General features: G+C 35.3%; 1 protein-coding gene across 1 annotated transcript in view; it reads right to left on the bottom strand.

Annotated features, from left to right (window-relative positions):
- Window positions 1-16416, bottom strand: part of LOC109050267 (mitogen-activated protein kinase kinase kinase kinase 5-like) — a 24567-nt gene extending 8151 nt beyond the window's left edge. The window contains exons 1-18 of the mRNA XM_042739997.1: window positions 16207-16416; window positions 10663-10720; window positions 10490-10580; window positions 9599-9663; window positions 7847-7902; window positions 7715-7762; window positions 7015-7057; window positions 6853-6925; window positions 6087-6218; window positions 5717-5779; window positions 5558-5639; window positions 3413-3526; window positions 3169-3250; window positions 3034-3092; window positions 2440-2492; window positions 2311-2355; window positions 1213-1221; window positions 1077-1125 (exon numbers count right to left, since the gene is read on the bottom strand). Coding sequence (XP_042595931.1) covers window positions 1077-1125; window positions 1213-1221; window positions 2311-2355; window positions 2440-2492; window positions 3034-3092; window positions 3169-3250; window positions 3413-3526; window positions 5558-5639; window positions 5717-5779; window positions 6087-6218; window positions 6853-6925; window positions 7015-7057; window positions 7715-7762; window positions 7847-7902; window positions 9599-9663; window positions 10490-10580; window positions 10663-10720; window positions 16207-16302 — 1218 coding nt within the window. The 5' untranslated portion in view covers window positions 16303-16416. The remainder of the gene's footprint in view (window positions 1-1076; window positions 1126-1212; window positions 1222-2310; window positions 2356-2439; window positions 2493-3033; window positions 3093-3168; window positions 3251-3412; window positions 3527-5557; window positions 5640-5716; window positions 5780-6086; window positions 6219-6852; window positions 6926-7014; window positions 7058-7714; window positions 7763-7846; window positions 7903-9598; window positions 9664-10489; window positions 10581-10662; window positions 10721-16206) is intronic.
- Between the last annotated feature and the right edge of the window lie 482 nt (window positions 16417-16898).

Genomic DNA, 16898 nt, shown 5'->3' with positions numbered 1-16898 from the left:
TTGGGGTCAGTACTTTTTTAAAAAAAAGAAATTAATACTTTGATTCAGCAAGGATGTGTTAAATATATATATTTAAAAAATGATAGTAAAGACTTCTCTTGTTAGAAAAGATTTCTATTTTGATTAAATGCTGTTCTTTTTAACTATTTATTCATCAAAGAATCAAAGAAAAAAGTATCAGAGCATATTAGAATGATTTCTGAAGATCGTGTGACACTGAAGACTGGAGTAATGATGCTGAAAATACAGCTGCACATCACAGAAATAAATGATATTTTAAAGTATATTAAAACAGGAAACCGATATTAGAAATTGCAATAATATTTTACAATATTACAGTTTTTTTTCCTGTATTTTAGATCAAATAAATACAGCCTTGATGAGCAGAAGGAACGTCTTTAAAAAACATTAAAAATCTTACTGATCCCAAATTTGGAATGGCAGTGTACATATACAGTGTTGGGGAATGTTACTTTTTAAAGTAATGTGTTACAATATTGCATTACTCCATAAAAAAGTAACCAATTTGGAAAGTGAAGCATTACATTACTGTTGTGTTACTTTTAGTCACCTGAGCTGGGCTTGTTTATTAATCTTTATATATAAAAAAAAAGAAAGAAAAAAAAGTTAAATATTTTTTTGCCAACTGTAAAAGCCTGAAGGAAGTGCCTCAGTTTCTCTCAACAGTCAGTGCATGGGAAAACAAAGTAGCTTGCATTACTTATTTGAAAAAGTAACAATACATTTAAAAGTAATGCGTTACTGCACTAATTACTTAAAAAAAGTAATCTGATTACATAACTCTGTAAACTACCCAAAACAGTCTGAAGCTCTGAAGCTAATTATAATTCATTTATTTTCATCACACGGAATTAGGTATATATATTTCTATATATTTCACTACATTTAAGTTTTTATTACTATGTTTGTTTTTGCTCCCCATAAAAACTCATACCAACCACAAGCATGAATAAGGCTCAAGCATAATATTATAATATTGCAGTAATATTTCCCTCTGGATATGTTTTGTTGAAATTGAAGTTTAATCAGTGAACAGACGCGGTGGAGCGACTCACTTTGGGAGGAAGAGGAGGAGGAACTTCATCGCTGTACTGCAGTGTGTTACTGAAGAGAGAGAAACACGCTCCATCAGATCTTCATAATTCACGAAGACATTCATCTGTACTGTAGATTATTGGTGATGTACTGTACCTCGCTGGTCTGTGGGAGAGAGTAAGAGACACGATTAACCACAGATACTGTCACAGCTCTCTCATGTTCAGCCAATGACATCAAACCACATGTTCAGCAGAGTCAAGAGAATATGTGCATATATGACACAGATATGCTTCATATTAATACGGCAGATGCTTTTATCCTAAATGTTGTTTGGTCTTATTTTAATTTGGCTTTCTGTCTTGGGCAACTGGAATGTAAGAACATGTTTTGAGTGAATGGACCTCTTATTCTTTTCTTTTCAGCTTATGAGAGTTGTTTTTTTACTAATCTAAACCAGGCCTCTGTATTTATGGCTAAAATCATAAATAGATTGCCTAAAAAGATTCTAATCATTCAGCAATGCAGTTTCGAACCAGTGTTGTTAATGTTAACTAAAACTAATAAAAATATTTTTGTTACATTTACTTTGACTCTGAAATAAAATATAAATATCAGATAAAACAACCTTAATTTAAAATAAACTTTGTACTGTTGCCTTAGCAACTAACTAAAATAAGTTTTAAAGTAATAAGATTACTAAACCTAAAATGGAAATAGAAGTAAAAGCTAAATGGATACACACACACACACACACACACACACACACACACACACACACACACACATATATATCATAAACCTATTAAAAATGTCAAAAGCACATAACAAAATAACTAAAAATTAAACTAAAATTAAAATGTATACATTTCTGTTTTATATATTATTATGTATTTCAACATTTTAGCCTTTTTATTAATTACTTTCATCATGAGGATCTAGGTTTATATTTATAAAACTAAAACAGAAATTAAAACCTAATTATAAAAATGAATAAAATACATATCAAAATTACTAAAGCTGAGATTATAAAGAAAATTAAAAATATAAAAAAGTATAGTTCTATATACTATAATAGTATATAAACAATAATAAAAATAACGGAGAAAGCCGTAATTTAGATGTTTTTTTTTTAAATCATACAGATTCAAGTCATGCATCGGCTCATTAAATGCACAGCTTGAATGTAGAGTAAATCTGCCAAATGCATGAATGTAAATGTGTTTATGATTTCAGAGGAGATGAAGAACTTACATTTCCACATCGTCGTAATCGTCATCCGTGTCCACGCTCTCATCCCTGTAAGAGTTTATTGTGAGAAATCATCAGCACATGGGCTGCATATGTCACAGACGAGTGAATAAATGTGATGTCATCTCTTACCTTCTTCTGGAAATGATGGGAGGACTCGTCCACTGGCATCCTGACGACCGTAACTACACCAATCAATAACAGCACAAGTTATCTTACAACATCTGCTTTGTAATAAAAATGAATGCAAACCTTCTTGTTTTTTTTTTTTTAATCAAATTATTAACATTCTGCAAGGGGCGTGTAAACTTATGAACACAACTACACAGCTAATGATAATGACTACAGAAAGAAGAAAAAGAGTTATTTAGGGACCCCATGATGTGGTTTGACAAGTGAATTTTTCCCTGTGGTTATACAGTTCCTGTTAAAACAGGAAGTTGTGTTGAGCAATATTATCCCTTGTTTTTTAAATGGCCAGTTATCTTTTGTTTAAGTCAGAGGAAAGAACACGTTCTAGAAAACATGACTGGACAAGCATTTGTGAATAAAGAGATGTCATCAAAACTTTTCTGTTTCCTGAAAGAGAAAACTGTACACTTTAAATGCCTATGTCTTTTGGTCAAAGGCCTTTTTTTCTTAGCCAACATCCTCAAAGGAAGGTTTTAACAGACTGAGCTCATTTTCAGCATTTTCCTCTCAGAAGTTCAACACACGAACACAAACCGTTCCTTCTGAAGACTCTCGTTTGCCAGCGACGGGTCTCTGTGTGTAAATCTGTTCCACTGAAACACAGAAATCAGCTTTATAATAATGAAATAATGAGTGTGTATCTGTCATGAACACACACGAGAGTCTTACAGCTGATGTCTGAGTTCGTTCTCTCGGCCCGGTTGTGTCTGTTGATTGAGTGTATTCTTCTTAGTGAATGTGGGACAGTCACCTGAGAAAGAGACAGATGGACTGTCTTTATGAGTGAGTCGCTGAATCGTTCAATCAACTGAGTCATTCAAAACAGTGATTCATTCAAGAAGTAAACTAGGGACTGTCTTTATGAGTAAGTCACTGAATAGTTCATAGTTTAGAATAGTTTGTGTGTACGTACCTCCAAATCCTCATCATCCGTGTGTACGTTTTTGTGATTCTCAGGGTGTCTGAGTTGGTCCAGCAGTTCAAGGGTTAACTCTTGTCTTAAAGATGGCTGCGTCACAAACAAGTGCTGCAACAAGACATGATATAAGTTCAGATAAACACACACACACATGTTTGTTTCTGTTAATTTTGGGGACTTTCCATAGACTTCTATTACTTTAATACTGAACAAACTTTATTTTTCTATCCTCTAACCCTAAACCTACCCCTTACAGAAAACCTGTTTGCATTCTTACACTTACACATAAATATCATTTACTATTTTTTTTTTTTATCTTGGAGAGGTGAGGTGTCCAAGTCGCAACATCTAACTACCGGGGTGCCTCAGGGCTCAGTGCTTGGACTACTTCTCTTCACTGTCGACATCTACACTTCTCTTCTCTGTCTACATGGCACCACTAGGTTCTGTCATTCAGAAACATGGCTTATCATACCACTGCTATGCTGATGACACTCAACTCTACCTCTCATTCCATCCTGATGATCCGACAGTAGCTGCTCGCATCTCAGTTTGTCTAACAGACATTATTTTCTGGATGAAGGACCGTCACCTTCAACTCAAACTTGCCAAGACAGAACTGCTTGTGGTTCCAGCAAACCCATCGTTTCATCACAATTTCACCATCAAGTTAGGCACATCTACCATAACTCCTTCAAAAACAGCCAGAAACCTTTGAGTTGTGATTGATGATCAGCTAACTTTCTCAGACCACATTTCTAAAATGGTCCGTTCCTGCAGATTTGCTTTATTCAACATTAAGAAGATCAGGCCCTTTCTTTCCGAACATGCTGCACAACTCCTTGTTCAAGCTCTTGTTCTGTCCAGGCTAGACTATTGCAGTGCTCTCTTGGCAGATCTTCCAGCCAGTTCTATCAAACCTCTACAATTAATCCAGAATGCAGCTGCGAGATAAATTTTTAATGAGCCGAAAAGAATACACGTCACACCTGGCTACCAATAGCTGCTTGCATAAAATTCAAGGCATTGATGTTTGCCTATAAAACCACCACTGGCTCTGCACCCCTTTGCCTAAATTCATTACTTCAGGGTTATGTGCCTCTAGAAGCTTGCGTTCTGCAAGTGAACGTCGCTTGATTGTTAATCTCAAAGAGACACAAAATCACTTTCACAGACTTTTATGATAGCTGTTCCCTCCTGCTGGAATGACCCGCCCAACTCAATCCTTAGCCATCTTCAAGAACAACTAAAAACACATCTCTTCCATCTTTATTTGACCCTCTTACTCTTACAATCTCTGTTCTAATTCTATTCTTTAAAAAAATTGCCTCTCTTAGAAATGCACTCTATTCATTTACTAACTGCTTGTTTTCTTAAAAAAAACACTAGATTCTCTATTTTCTTTTGTATTCTATCTGTTTGTATTCTCTTAATTTATTAACAAAGGAAAAAAAAGGCCTCTTACAGTAGCTTGCTCTGTTTTCTTTTTATTTATTATATAATTTAAAAAAAACCTTGCAGCGTGTACTGTGGTAGTCTAACCGAGACTTGTCACAGCACTTGCATATCATTGATCTTTTTGGTTGATTTTGATTGCTTCTATTGTCCTCATTTGTAAGTCACATTAGATAAAAGCGTCTGCTAAATGACTAAATGTAAATGCATTTTTAATACTTTTTTCCCTCGTTGGGACCACAGGCCACAATATAAAATATTTAAGGTTTTACTATCCTTGTGGGGACATTTGGACCCCACAATGTAGCATGAACAAGTACACACACACACATGGACCACAAATTGGTCAAAATTTTCAATAATTTATAAAAAAAAAAAAAAAAAAATGACAAAATAATCATAAAAACATCTTTAAACTAATCATAAAAAAGTTCTTAGCAATGCATATTACTAATCAAATATTACATTTTGATATATTTACGGTAGGACATTTACTAAATATCTTCATGGAACATGATCTTATCTTAATATCCTAATGATTTTTGGCATAAAAGAGAAATGTATAATTTTGACCCATACAATGTATTGTTGTCTATTGCTACAAATATACCTGTGCTACTTATGACTGCTTCTGTGCTGCAGGGTCACGTGTGCTAACACAACACACACATCTAGCAAACGTACCGTCAGCATCTTTTTAGCGCTGGGTCTCTTCTTTGGGTTTCTGACCAGCATGGACTTCACAAAGTTGTAGAAGGTGGTGGACCTGAAATACGACGATCAGTCAGAGATCAGTTTGAGCTCAGACTCTGATGCTTAATAAAGAACATCTCAGTCTCTCACCATTTGGATTTGTCTTTGAGTTTGGGAGGCTGATAGCCGCTCTTGGACATCAGGAACAAAACTCTGAGAAACCAGAGAACAAACAGTGATGGTCTTCATCTGAGATGAGTCACAGTGATTTCTACAGCACTTTATACAGGACAGTTTCGAAGCAGCTCAGGATAGTAATGAAAATGTGCTCGCTCTCAGATCAAACGAGATCAGGATGAGTTTGTTTCTTCATCAGATCTGCACATTTCTCCAAATCTGATAAGAAACAAACTCATCCTGATCTTGGATGATCTGAGAGTGAGCACATTTTCAGATCATTTTCATTATTGAGTGATCTATTCCTTTAAATCAGTTTGATGGTTATTCAGTTGGTGTGTACCTGAGAGGATGAACATCGAACAGAGGCGGCTGTAGTTCTGCGAGCTCAATCGCTGTGATTCCCACAGACCAGATATCACACAGCTCATTATATCCACCCTTGATCTCGACCGCGGCCACCTCCGGAGCCATCCTGAGGACAAACACACGCTCAGAACCAGAACCGCCAGCCCCGATCTGAACATCAGGAACTCAGTCTGTTTGCATGCATGCATTTGGTGACTAACACTGCTTACAAAGTTTGCATTTTATCAGTTCTAGCTTTCTATGGGAATCGAACCCATGACTTGGTGGTGCGCGAGACATGACCTACTGTTTCAGGAAGTTGCTCAGAATAAACTATAATGTGGAGAAGACAGTCTCAGCTGACAAGGAACATTCTCAGAACGTTCTGGCAACATTCTCTCAACGTTATGAACAAACGTTCGTCCAGTAACGTTAATAGAACATTTGTTATCTGGTCTTTAATAATGTTCTCCAAACGTTAGCACAAAAACATTATTTATACGTCATTCATGGAACATTTTTTCTGAAACATTTTAGTTGGATGTTCGTCTTTTAAATGTTACTATTTGTTTCAGAACATTCAAATGTAACATTCCCAGAATGATTACAAACCAGGGAAACACATTTTTTAAATATTTAAAATAACTGACATTTTGAATGTGCATATAACATTCAGAAATAACGTTTGCATAACTTGATGGAAAAGTTAGTAGAGCATTCAGAGAAAGATCTTGTTAGCTGAAGTGTGGCTATAGTCTCACCAATACGGCGTCCCAATGAAAGACATTCGACGGGCAAACGTGGCTGTGATTTGTGCCGAGATCCCAAAGTCGGCTGGAAACAGAGAGAAAGAGACAGAGGAGTGTTAGATACACAGACCGATGGAGGGAGACGGTTTAATGATCTTCAGTCGTTCTACGAACCCAGTTTGACTTCTCCATGATCATTCAGAAGAATATTTGCACCCTGGAAAACACAAACTCAGAGTAACTGACTGAACACTCGCTGATGCACACTGTCAGGGAGAAACTAGTTACATGTAACGGATTAAATCATTTAATTACAAAATAAATATAATCAGTTACAGTTACTGAGAAAAATGTGTAATTAAATTACAGTAACTTGTGAAAACGTTAACAATTACAAAGAGCTAATTGTAACACACACACTCACACACACACACGCAGATTTGATTGATTTCTTTCCCAAAATTGCATCAACTGCTCTAAAGATGAACTGTTTTTCCCAGACATTGTTGTCTCCTGTCATAGCTATGCAAAGATTTGATTTCAAAAACAGTATCATAGCTATTAAATTTGATATGATATTAAATCAGTTTTTAACCTCAGAATGATCTCAAAGTAAAAAGAGATGCTTAATCAGATTTATTTGGTGGCTGTGCTTTAAAATTAAACTCAGTGTTGAGTTTTACTGTAAGGTGAACCCTGCCTGCTTTACATGTTTCTAGATGATTAACAGTTGAAAACATTAGCAATTTAGACATGTAATCAGTTACATTACTTTAATAAAGTAACTTAAATAATGTAACTTGTAATCTGTAACTGATTACATTTCTAAAGTAACCTTCCCGACACTGGAGACGACTGAAGTGTGTGACTTTACCTTGATGTCTCTGTGGATCTTCTTCTGTCCGTGGAGATAATCAAGACCCTGGCAGACAGAGAGAGCATGTGTCTCAGAAAAGAAGTGTGTTGTGTTATAATTGTGTGTATCTGAACATGAAGAGTGTGTCACCTGCAGCATCTCTCGACAGACGTAAGCGATCTGCTGCTCTGACAGAGGACCGGTCACTGACACAAAGAGACACATCACAATCACAATCACAATCACAATCACAATCACAATCACAATCACAATCAGAAACTACTCAACCTGACCATCACACTACCAGAGAAACACTGTAAACTCACAGCATATATTTATGTATTTTCATTACAAGTACCAGAGACAAAAATCAGCCTAGATAGAAAGACCTCTGAATACTTATTGAATATAGAATTGAGTAAAAAAGCAAAAAAGCATTAAAAAAATTAAAAAACAAAATAAAAATAAAAAAATAAAAAAAAAATAAAATAAAATAAAATAAAATAAAATAAAATAAAATAAAATAAAATAAAATAAAATAAAATAAAATAAACAATAAATAAATGGGAGTTTAGAAAAGTTAGATTAAAATAAATAAATGAAGGCAGTTTAGAAATTTTACATTAAAACAAACAAACAAATAAATATTAGATTAAAATAAAGGGAGTTTAGAAAAGTTAGATTAAAAAATAATAAATAACAATTAAAATAATTAAAATAAAAAAACAGAATGAAGTTAGTTTAGAAAAGTTTGATTAAAATAAATAAATTAATAATAAATAAAAATAAATGATACATAAAATAAATATTTGAATATTTGAATGAAGGGAGTTTAGAAAAGTTAGATTAAAATAAATAAATTAATAATAAATACAAATAAATGATAAATAAAATAATTAAAATTAAAAATTAGAATGAGTTTAGAAAAGTTAGATTAAAATAAATTAATTAGTAAATAAATGGTAAATAAAATAATTTAAATTAAAACTAGAATGGAGTTTTAAAAAGTTAGATTAAAATAAATGAATTAGCAAATAAATGATAAATAAAATAATTAAAATTAAAAATTAGAATGGAGTTTAGAAAAGTTAGATTAAAATAAATTAATTAGTAAAGAAATTATAAATAAAATAATTAAAATTAAAAATTAGAATGGAGTTTAGAAAAGTTAGATTAAAATAAATTAATTAGTAAATAAATGATAAATACAATAATTAAAATTAAAAATTAGAATGGAGTTTAGAAAAGTTAGATTAAAATAATTAGTAAATAAATGATAAATAAAATAAGTAAAATTAAAAATTAGAATGGAGTTTAGAAAAGTTAGATTAAAATAAATTAATTAGTAAATAAATGATAAATAAAATTATTAAAATTGAAAATTAGAATGAAGGCAGTTTAGAAAAGTTAGATTATAATATAAATGAACACACTTGTTTCAACCCAACTTTGGGTCAAATTTGGACTAACATACATACATAACATAAAATGTTTACATAAAATTTACATAAAATTTTACATAAAAAACTTTTACATAAAATTTTTAACCAAAAAGTTGGGTTAGTCTCATATTTAACCCAAAGTTAGGTTGAAACAACCCAGCATTTTTTAGAATGAATGAATGAATCAATGAATCTCAAAATTACACCGTCTGGATGCAAATGCATCTTTCTCCACTGAAAGCTCTGTATTCTGACACAATTAAAAAATTTTCCGAGCAACATTTAAAACAAATATATTCCATTATATCATCTCATCACACGCAGCGTTCAGGGCTGTTTTTAGAGACCCAAAGGGTTTGAGAGGCTGAAGATATTTTTATGACACACCGCTGTTGTGCAAAACAGGAAACCAAGCTAACGAGTAAAAACACTGGTGTGAGAGACGACAGGCCCTGTTTACCGTGGTAAATGTCCTGCAGAGACCCTCCGCCGCAGTACTCCATACAGATCCACAGTTTATTCATCCTGCAACACACACATTTATCATTACACTCCTGTACACATCCACTCATCTGTTATCTGTCATTGTTTTAACAGTCAAACTCGTTCTCAAGCTCTTGTTTTTCCAGATATCCGAGTTTGATTCTGATTTCAGTAACAGACACTGATGCTGAACAACACTAGATTGATGTATTAATAGAGACTGAGCTAGTAAAAATAGCAGCTATACATTTTCAAGATTACAGGTCAAAATGTAATCAAAAGAAATGTGAATTCCATGACGCTACACAAACAGATTCCCCCCGAATGTTTTCCTAAGAACAGTCAAACACAGATGACTGAACTAAGAATCTCATGTTGAACAACTCTGAGTTTCTGATTTTCCAGCATATGTAAGATACACAATACAGTTACTGTAACAGCATCATTGTTTTGCTGACTCTATTTGATCTTTTCTTCTTGTGTGGTGTCTCATCTTTATTCATGTGCATGATTATCACAATTCTTGAGGATTTAGACTTATTCAGTAATGTGTTACATATTATTTCCAATCAAACTCAGTTCAGAACAGAGTTATTTTGTCCAACCTGTGATTAAAAATAAAAACAAAAAAAGTTTAAAAATACTGAAATACTGACAAAAACAAAAAAATGTGATATTGTGCATTTGTAACAAAGAATGCACAATTTATAATTTATTTATTGTGTTGCTACTTGGAAAACTTGTTATTTTATTGTTAGTAGTAATTTATTGGCTAAGTGAGATATTTTGCATCTAGTGAAGGAACAAATTCAAATGTGTTACAATGTTTCAGACAACAGTTTGAGCGGAATCTTCTCCTGTGTCTCACCTGATGTAGCTGCCGTGATAGGCCACGATGTTCCTGTGTTTGCAGCTCTTCACCATCACGATCTCTTGCTGGATGACAGAGAAATCGTCCTCTGAAAGACAGGCGGACTGTGAGCGGCGCATCATGATTAAAATGATCTAAAGACGGGTCAGTGTGTCAAACGCTGCTCTTACCAGGCTCCATTTTGATGATTTTAATGGCTGCGAATTCTCCATTCTGTTTATTGCGAGCCTGAAAACACACACACACACACACACACACACCTTCATGATGTATCATTGTCAGTTTATCAACTATGTTTCAATGCAAACTCTATGGACTGATCCACAATTTTGACTAATAATTTCAACCAAGTGTTATTTTGATCAGGTTATAACCTCACATTCTAATAATTATTTGAATTACATTTACATTTAGTAATTTAGCAGAACCTTTTATCCAAAACGACTTACAAATGATGACAATAGAAGCAATCAAAACCAACAAAAGAGCAATGATATGCAAGTGCTGTGACTATATAATATATATAATATTACAGATAAATAAAATAAACATAAAACAAGTAGATAAAATAGAAAACTAGAATACAGAACTTTAGTGTTAGAGGGTCTCTTTTTTAAAATAAAAGTAAAACAAGTCAAAAGAATGGAAAAAGGATAGAGAATTCTAGTGTTAGATGATCATTTTGTAAATAAATAAATAAATAAATATAATAAATAAATAGAAAACAAGAAGTTAGGATAGAAATAGAACAGAGAGTGCAAGTTTTAGCAGGTCAAGTGTTGTTTTTTATATATGTGTGTGTGTGTGTGTTTGTGTGTGTGTGTGTGTGTGTGTGTGTGTGTGTGTGTGCGTGTGTGTGTGTGTGTGTGTGTGTGTGTGAGTGAGTGAAATTTTCGTGGCCAAAATCCCTGAGAAGGCTGTAGAGTAACTTCTCTGCAGCACCAAAATAAACGCCACAGTCATCAACTTCTGCATTTTCTCAGCAAACACGAACAGAAGAACACGCTGTACACTCGTAAACACGCTGGAGGAAAAACACGCTTGATTTGAAGAGTGGAAAGTTGCTCGGAGATTCGCTCCTGACGTGATCTGACACACAAACACTCCCCCACTCCCACACACACACACACACACACACACACACACACACACACACACACACACACACACACACACATATGATGACATATCAGCTCTCATAGCAAACGTAGAAGACGTCAGTGTAAATAAACCCTCATGTTTTCTGAGGTTTGTTTCTCTGTAAAAACCATCTGGGACTATTTCTGGCTGTGGTTTGAACATGTTTGTGCTGTTTGATTGTGAGAGACACAGACAGAGGAGAGCAGGAGAAATGCTGGATTCTGTTCATCTAATCATGAGACACAGCTCATCTGACTGCAGAAGCTTCCTCTCAACACTAGTGACAGATAACTATCACCAACTCTCACTTCTGCATTTCTCCTCTGTGTAAAACACCTGGCACAGAACACAGAACACACACTATCTATCTATCTATCTATCTATCTATCTATCTATCTATCTATCTATCTATCTATCTGTCTGTCTGTCTGTCTGTCTGTCTGTCCGTCTGTCTTATTGTCAAGACGGTGTGTGTGTGTGCGTGTGTGTGTGAGTGCGTGTGTGTGTCTGTGCATGTATGTGTGTGTGTGTGATGGTTTGAAATATTACCGCAATCAAATTTAGCCTTATAATGTGTATTTAGGTTTTTAGGACACCCCAACTGTCCTCATAATTCAAATGAAAAAAAGGAAAAATTCTATATAAATTTAAGAACACCTGAGAAGAGACGATGCTAACCCAGAGACAACATACAGAACTACCAAACTTTGCTATAAGTTTGATTGCATAATTGCTGTTAATAGTGTTCATCGTCTGTTTGTTTACGTCTTTAATTGATTTTTCTGAACATTTCTGCTGTATACACATAAACTGACAGTCACCACTGATAAACTACTACTAAATATTGTAGAAACTTAATTTTCTGTAAAGTTGCTTTGCAATGATTTGTATCGTAAAAGGCACTATACAAATAAACTTGAATTGAATTGAATAAATAAATATATAAAAATAAATAAATAAATACAAATATTAGTAATTCAGTTTCAAAAACATATTGAAATATCTATAAAATACTTTAAAATGTAAATAGAACATCTTCTATATTTTTGCATCTGAAAACAAAAGAGGTTAAATTATATTATTAATAATTTATTACCAGATAAGCTTGAATTGATAAATGGACAAAGGAACCAAGACAAAACGCACATTTTTTAAATCAAACTCTCATTGTTTTATTCTTTGATTTTGAGGGTGGACTCCTCTTTCATAGATTTTGCTTCATAAATGCTTGAATTTATTTGCCTGAGCTTGACCAAAATAATTTCTACATTTCATGATGTCCAAAAGCCACAGAATAGCAAGAAAGAGCTTTTCTTCTAGTAATGCAAGAAAACGACGGTTAGGTTTCGGTGACAGAAAATCTCATTAGCTCAGGATGAGAACTGAAAGTCTTTAGAATGTGTGTTTATATGCAATTTATGAGTGTCTGTGTGTGTCCCAACAGAGTGTGTATTTATATAGTGTGTGTGTGTCCCAGTGTGGGCGGGTCAGAACTGTCTGCGGGGGCGGAGCTCTTCCACAGCCCCGCCTCCTCCCAACCTCACACAAACACTGCTTCCCGCGCTTCTCCGTCATGTGTGTGTGTGTGTGTGTGTGTGTGTGTTCAGACTGAGAGTTTTCTGCTGTGGAACGAGCTCAACCGGTTACCTGCATTCACATGAGCGCCGCTGGTGTCAAACAGGTTCTTTAGGTCAGAAACAGATTAACAGATCTGATCTGTCCTGATGTTAAAGGCTGATACTTTTGAAAACACATTAACAGATTCAAATTCTTGACCAACTTGAGACAAAAAGTTAAAATATGATTTTCATATATTTTAGGTTTTCTAGAATTTAAAGCCCCTCAATTCACACACTTCAGAAGTGAAGACAGAAATTATATAGATAAACTAGACACAATACAAACTGATGATTTTGATATTCTGAATATAATTAGACATTATTTGACATATTTGAATCTCTCCATTGATGTATGGTTTGTTAGGAGGACAATATTTGTCTGAGATACAACTATTTGAAAATCTGGAATCTGAGGGAGCAAAAAAATCTAAATATTGAGAAAATCATCTTTAAAGTTGTTCAAATCAAGTTCTTAGCAATGCATATTAATAATCAAAAATTAAGTTTTGATATATTTACAGTAGGAAATTTACAAAATATCTTCATGGAACATGATCTTATCTTAATATCCTAATGATTTTTGTCATAAAAGAGAAATGTATAATTGTGACTCATACAATGTATTGTTGTCTATTGCTACAAATATATCTGTGCTACTGATGACTGCTTCTGTGCTGCAGGGACACATATTTGAAGTAAATGACTGTTGTTAAAATGCAGTTTTGCAGACAAAAAAAGGTTGAACTGAATCTAACGCATGTGAACATGCTGCTTTACACACAATGGAGGTGAATAAGCTGTTGTTGATCTTCTAGTACCACAGAAGCATCAGAGCAGTACTTCATATTGACTAGTGAACTGTATTTTAAGAAATCATTCTGTCATCACTCACATTCCTTCTATTTGTCAGTGAGCTATTCTTTTAAGTCAGATTTTTCCCCTCCAGAAATGTTTAGCAGGTTCACCTTTAGTAATGTCAAACATCACTGGATGTGTGTGAGTGTTTTTTAAAAAAAAGCATGTAAACTATTCTAGAATCTCAGCATGCAGTATGCACAAGGCATGTGAGCGACTCTTATCTTTAATAAAGTGTCATTTTTATCATTCTCAGACATCAACAGCACATAAGTATACTAAAATATGTTTCAAAATATGTTTCTGTAGATATATTTTCTGATGCCGGAGTGCTTTATCAGCTCTACAGGTGAAACATCGACACACACAAAGGTGCATTTGAGAGGAAAGAGGAAGCAGTGATGTGGCGCGTTCACAACCACACACTTCTACATAGACACGCCGCGCTTTACAGTAAATTACTTTCTCTACAGGACGCTGGGTTAGCCCTAGTGAAAAATAAATATACCTAAATGTATTTGAAATACATTTATTTCATACTAAGTATACTCTAAAAACATTTTCATATATATGTACTTAATAAAATACACTGCAATTGTGCTAAAGTGGAACTATTGCAGGTACACTTCAGGTAGCTACACTTTAAATATTTTGCATTTAAAGACCGATATTACACAAAGATCATACAGTCCTCTTCGAAAGTGATATTAAAACACATTTTAGACTTAATATTAAGAAATGTGCATTGTGCACACAAGTAGTACGATATACTACTTTATACCAAATAAAGTTTCATTATAATTTTTATATCAGTAAGTCTCTAATTATCTGTCAGTAAATATGTTAATAGATTTGAACTATACTTAGTATGAAATAAATGTATTTTAGATATATTACTTTTTTTATTAAGGAGAGTTGGGATCAGCCTCGGGTCATTATGGTCAACACACCGCAGCTCTCTAATGACAGGAATCACATCCAGTTCCTGTTATCAGCCCTGCACACTTCTGAGTCCGGCAGATCTTATGCTGATTAATACTAACCGTTCAATCTCAATGTGGCCTCGCAGGCCTGAGACATTACATAGGATGTGGCACTTTGACCCACGACCACACACACACACACACACACACACACACACACACACACACACACACACACACACACACACTACTCTCTCTAAATGGGGACATAGCATACTTTTTCCAAACTATGTCACAGATATATTTTATACAAAGCTAGTTATAACCTAACGCTTACCCACACACTAACCCTCACAAAAAACTAATTTGTCGCTAAAATATGTTTGGCTACAAACACACACATGTACACACCTCTCTAAATGGATCATTCAGTTTTGTTTATCTATTTATAAATGCTACAGTGTAAACCCTCACAGAACACTTCTGCATTTTTCTGGATGCATGAATGCATAATGCAATGAATGTAACATACATGTAACACACACTTAGTTTCAAACTCAGTTCATTTTGGGACATTTTTCAGAAAATTAGACTTATCTGAAGTAATTTGGCTTCTCAAGTAAATGTATCATGATTTAGGAACGTTTATATATTTAGACTTGAAAATAAGACACGGATACTAAGCAACTAAATCATTTTTTGCAATGTACAATCGTGTACATTTATATAGCTATCTAAAAGGGGATTAAACTGTTTTTTATATACTGTTTAACATCCCTAAAAGGAGGTTTGGGGTGTTAGTTCACTTCTGGGTACAAATTAGTCCCACAATATGGTTAAGCAGGTACACACACACACATCTCATTTTTAGGCAGAGGATGAATACAGCCTTAAAAATGAAAGACAGACAGAGAGAGAGAAAGAGACGGGCAGGAAACAAACTAAGTATTTGTGATCAACAGACTGAATGTTTCTTGAATGTTTGTTGTTCATGTCACACAGAAAGTGAGAGAATTACCAGAAACAACACAAAACTATTGCAACAAAATAGTTGAACTGAAAAGCATAACTTTTGCTCTGAATACCTACACACCTCTTATAAACCCCTGTCTTTAAAAGCGGTGAATCAGACTGAGAAACAGAAAGAGAGAAGCGGTGAGAGAAGAGAGCGAGGTACCTTATAAACTTCTCCATACGTTCCTCCACCAACCCGCAGCAGAATCTCAAAGTCATCCTGAGGGTTTCGTGTGGAGATCTCCAGAACATCCATCATCACAAAAACACACACAGCAGTGCACAGATCATGTGTGTGTGTGTGTGTGCTAACTGCTGCAGGAAAACTGACACACACTCACTCACACTCTAGAATGCACAACCTCTTCCTCTGTCTCACCTCATTTACATCTCGCTTTATTTCCTGTTTAGGGTGTGTGTGTGTGTGTGTGTGTGTGAGAGAGAGAGAGAGAGAGAGAGAGAGAGAGAGAGAGAGAGAGAGAGAGACAACATAAAACCCAAGTGTGAAAGTATCTTAGTTTAGAATACTTATTTTGTATGTGAGAATAAAACAACATAGAGAGAAAGAAAGAGAGAGAGTGTGTGTGTGTGTTCCCCCCCCCCCCCCCCCCCCCCCCCCCCCCCCCCCCCCCCCCCCCCCCCCCCCCCCCCCCCCCCCCCCCCCCCCCCCCCCCCCCCCCCCCCCCCCCCCCCCCCCCCCCCCCCCCCCCCCCCCCCCCCCCCCCCCCCCCCCCCCCCCCCCCCCCCCCCCCCCCCCCCCCCCCCCCCCCCCCCCCCCCCCCCCCCCCCCCCCCCCCCCCCCCCCCCCCCCCCCCCCCCCCCCCCCCCCCCCCCCCCCCCCCCCCCCCCCCCCCC

The sequence above is a fragment of the Cyprinus carpio genome, chromosome B15, assembly GCF_018340385.1.
Source record: "Cyprinus carpio isolate SPL01 chromosome B15, ASM1834038v1, whole genome shotgun sequence".
NCBI classification, from domain to species: Eukaryota; Metazoa; Chordata; class Actinopteri; order Cypriniformes; family Cyprinidae; genus Cyprinus; species Cyprinus carpio.
The sequence above is the reverse complement of the archived record's forward strand: the minus strand, read 5'-3'. Positions and strand labels throughout refer to the sequence as shown.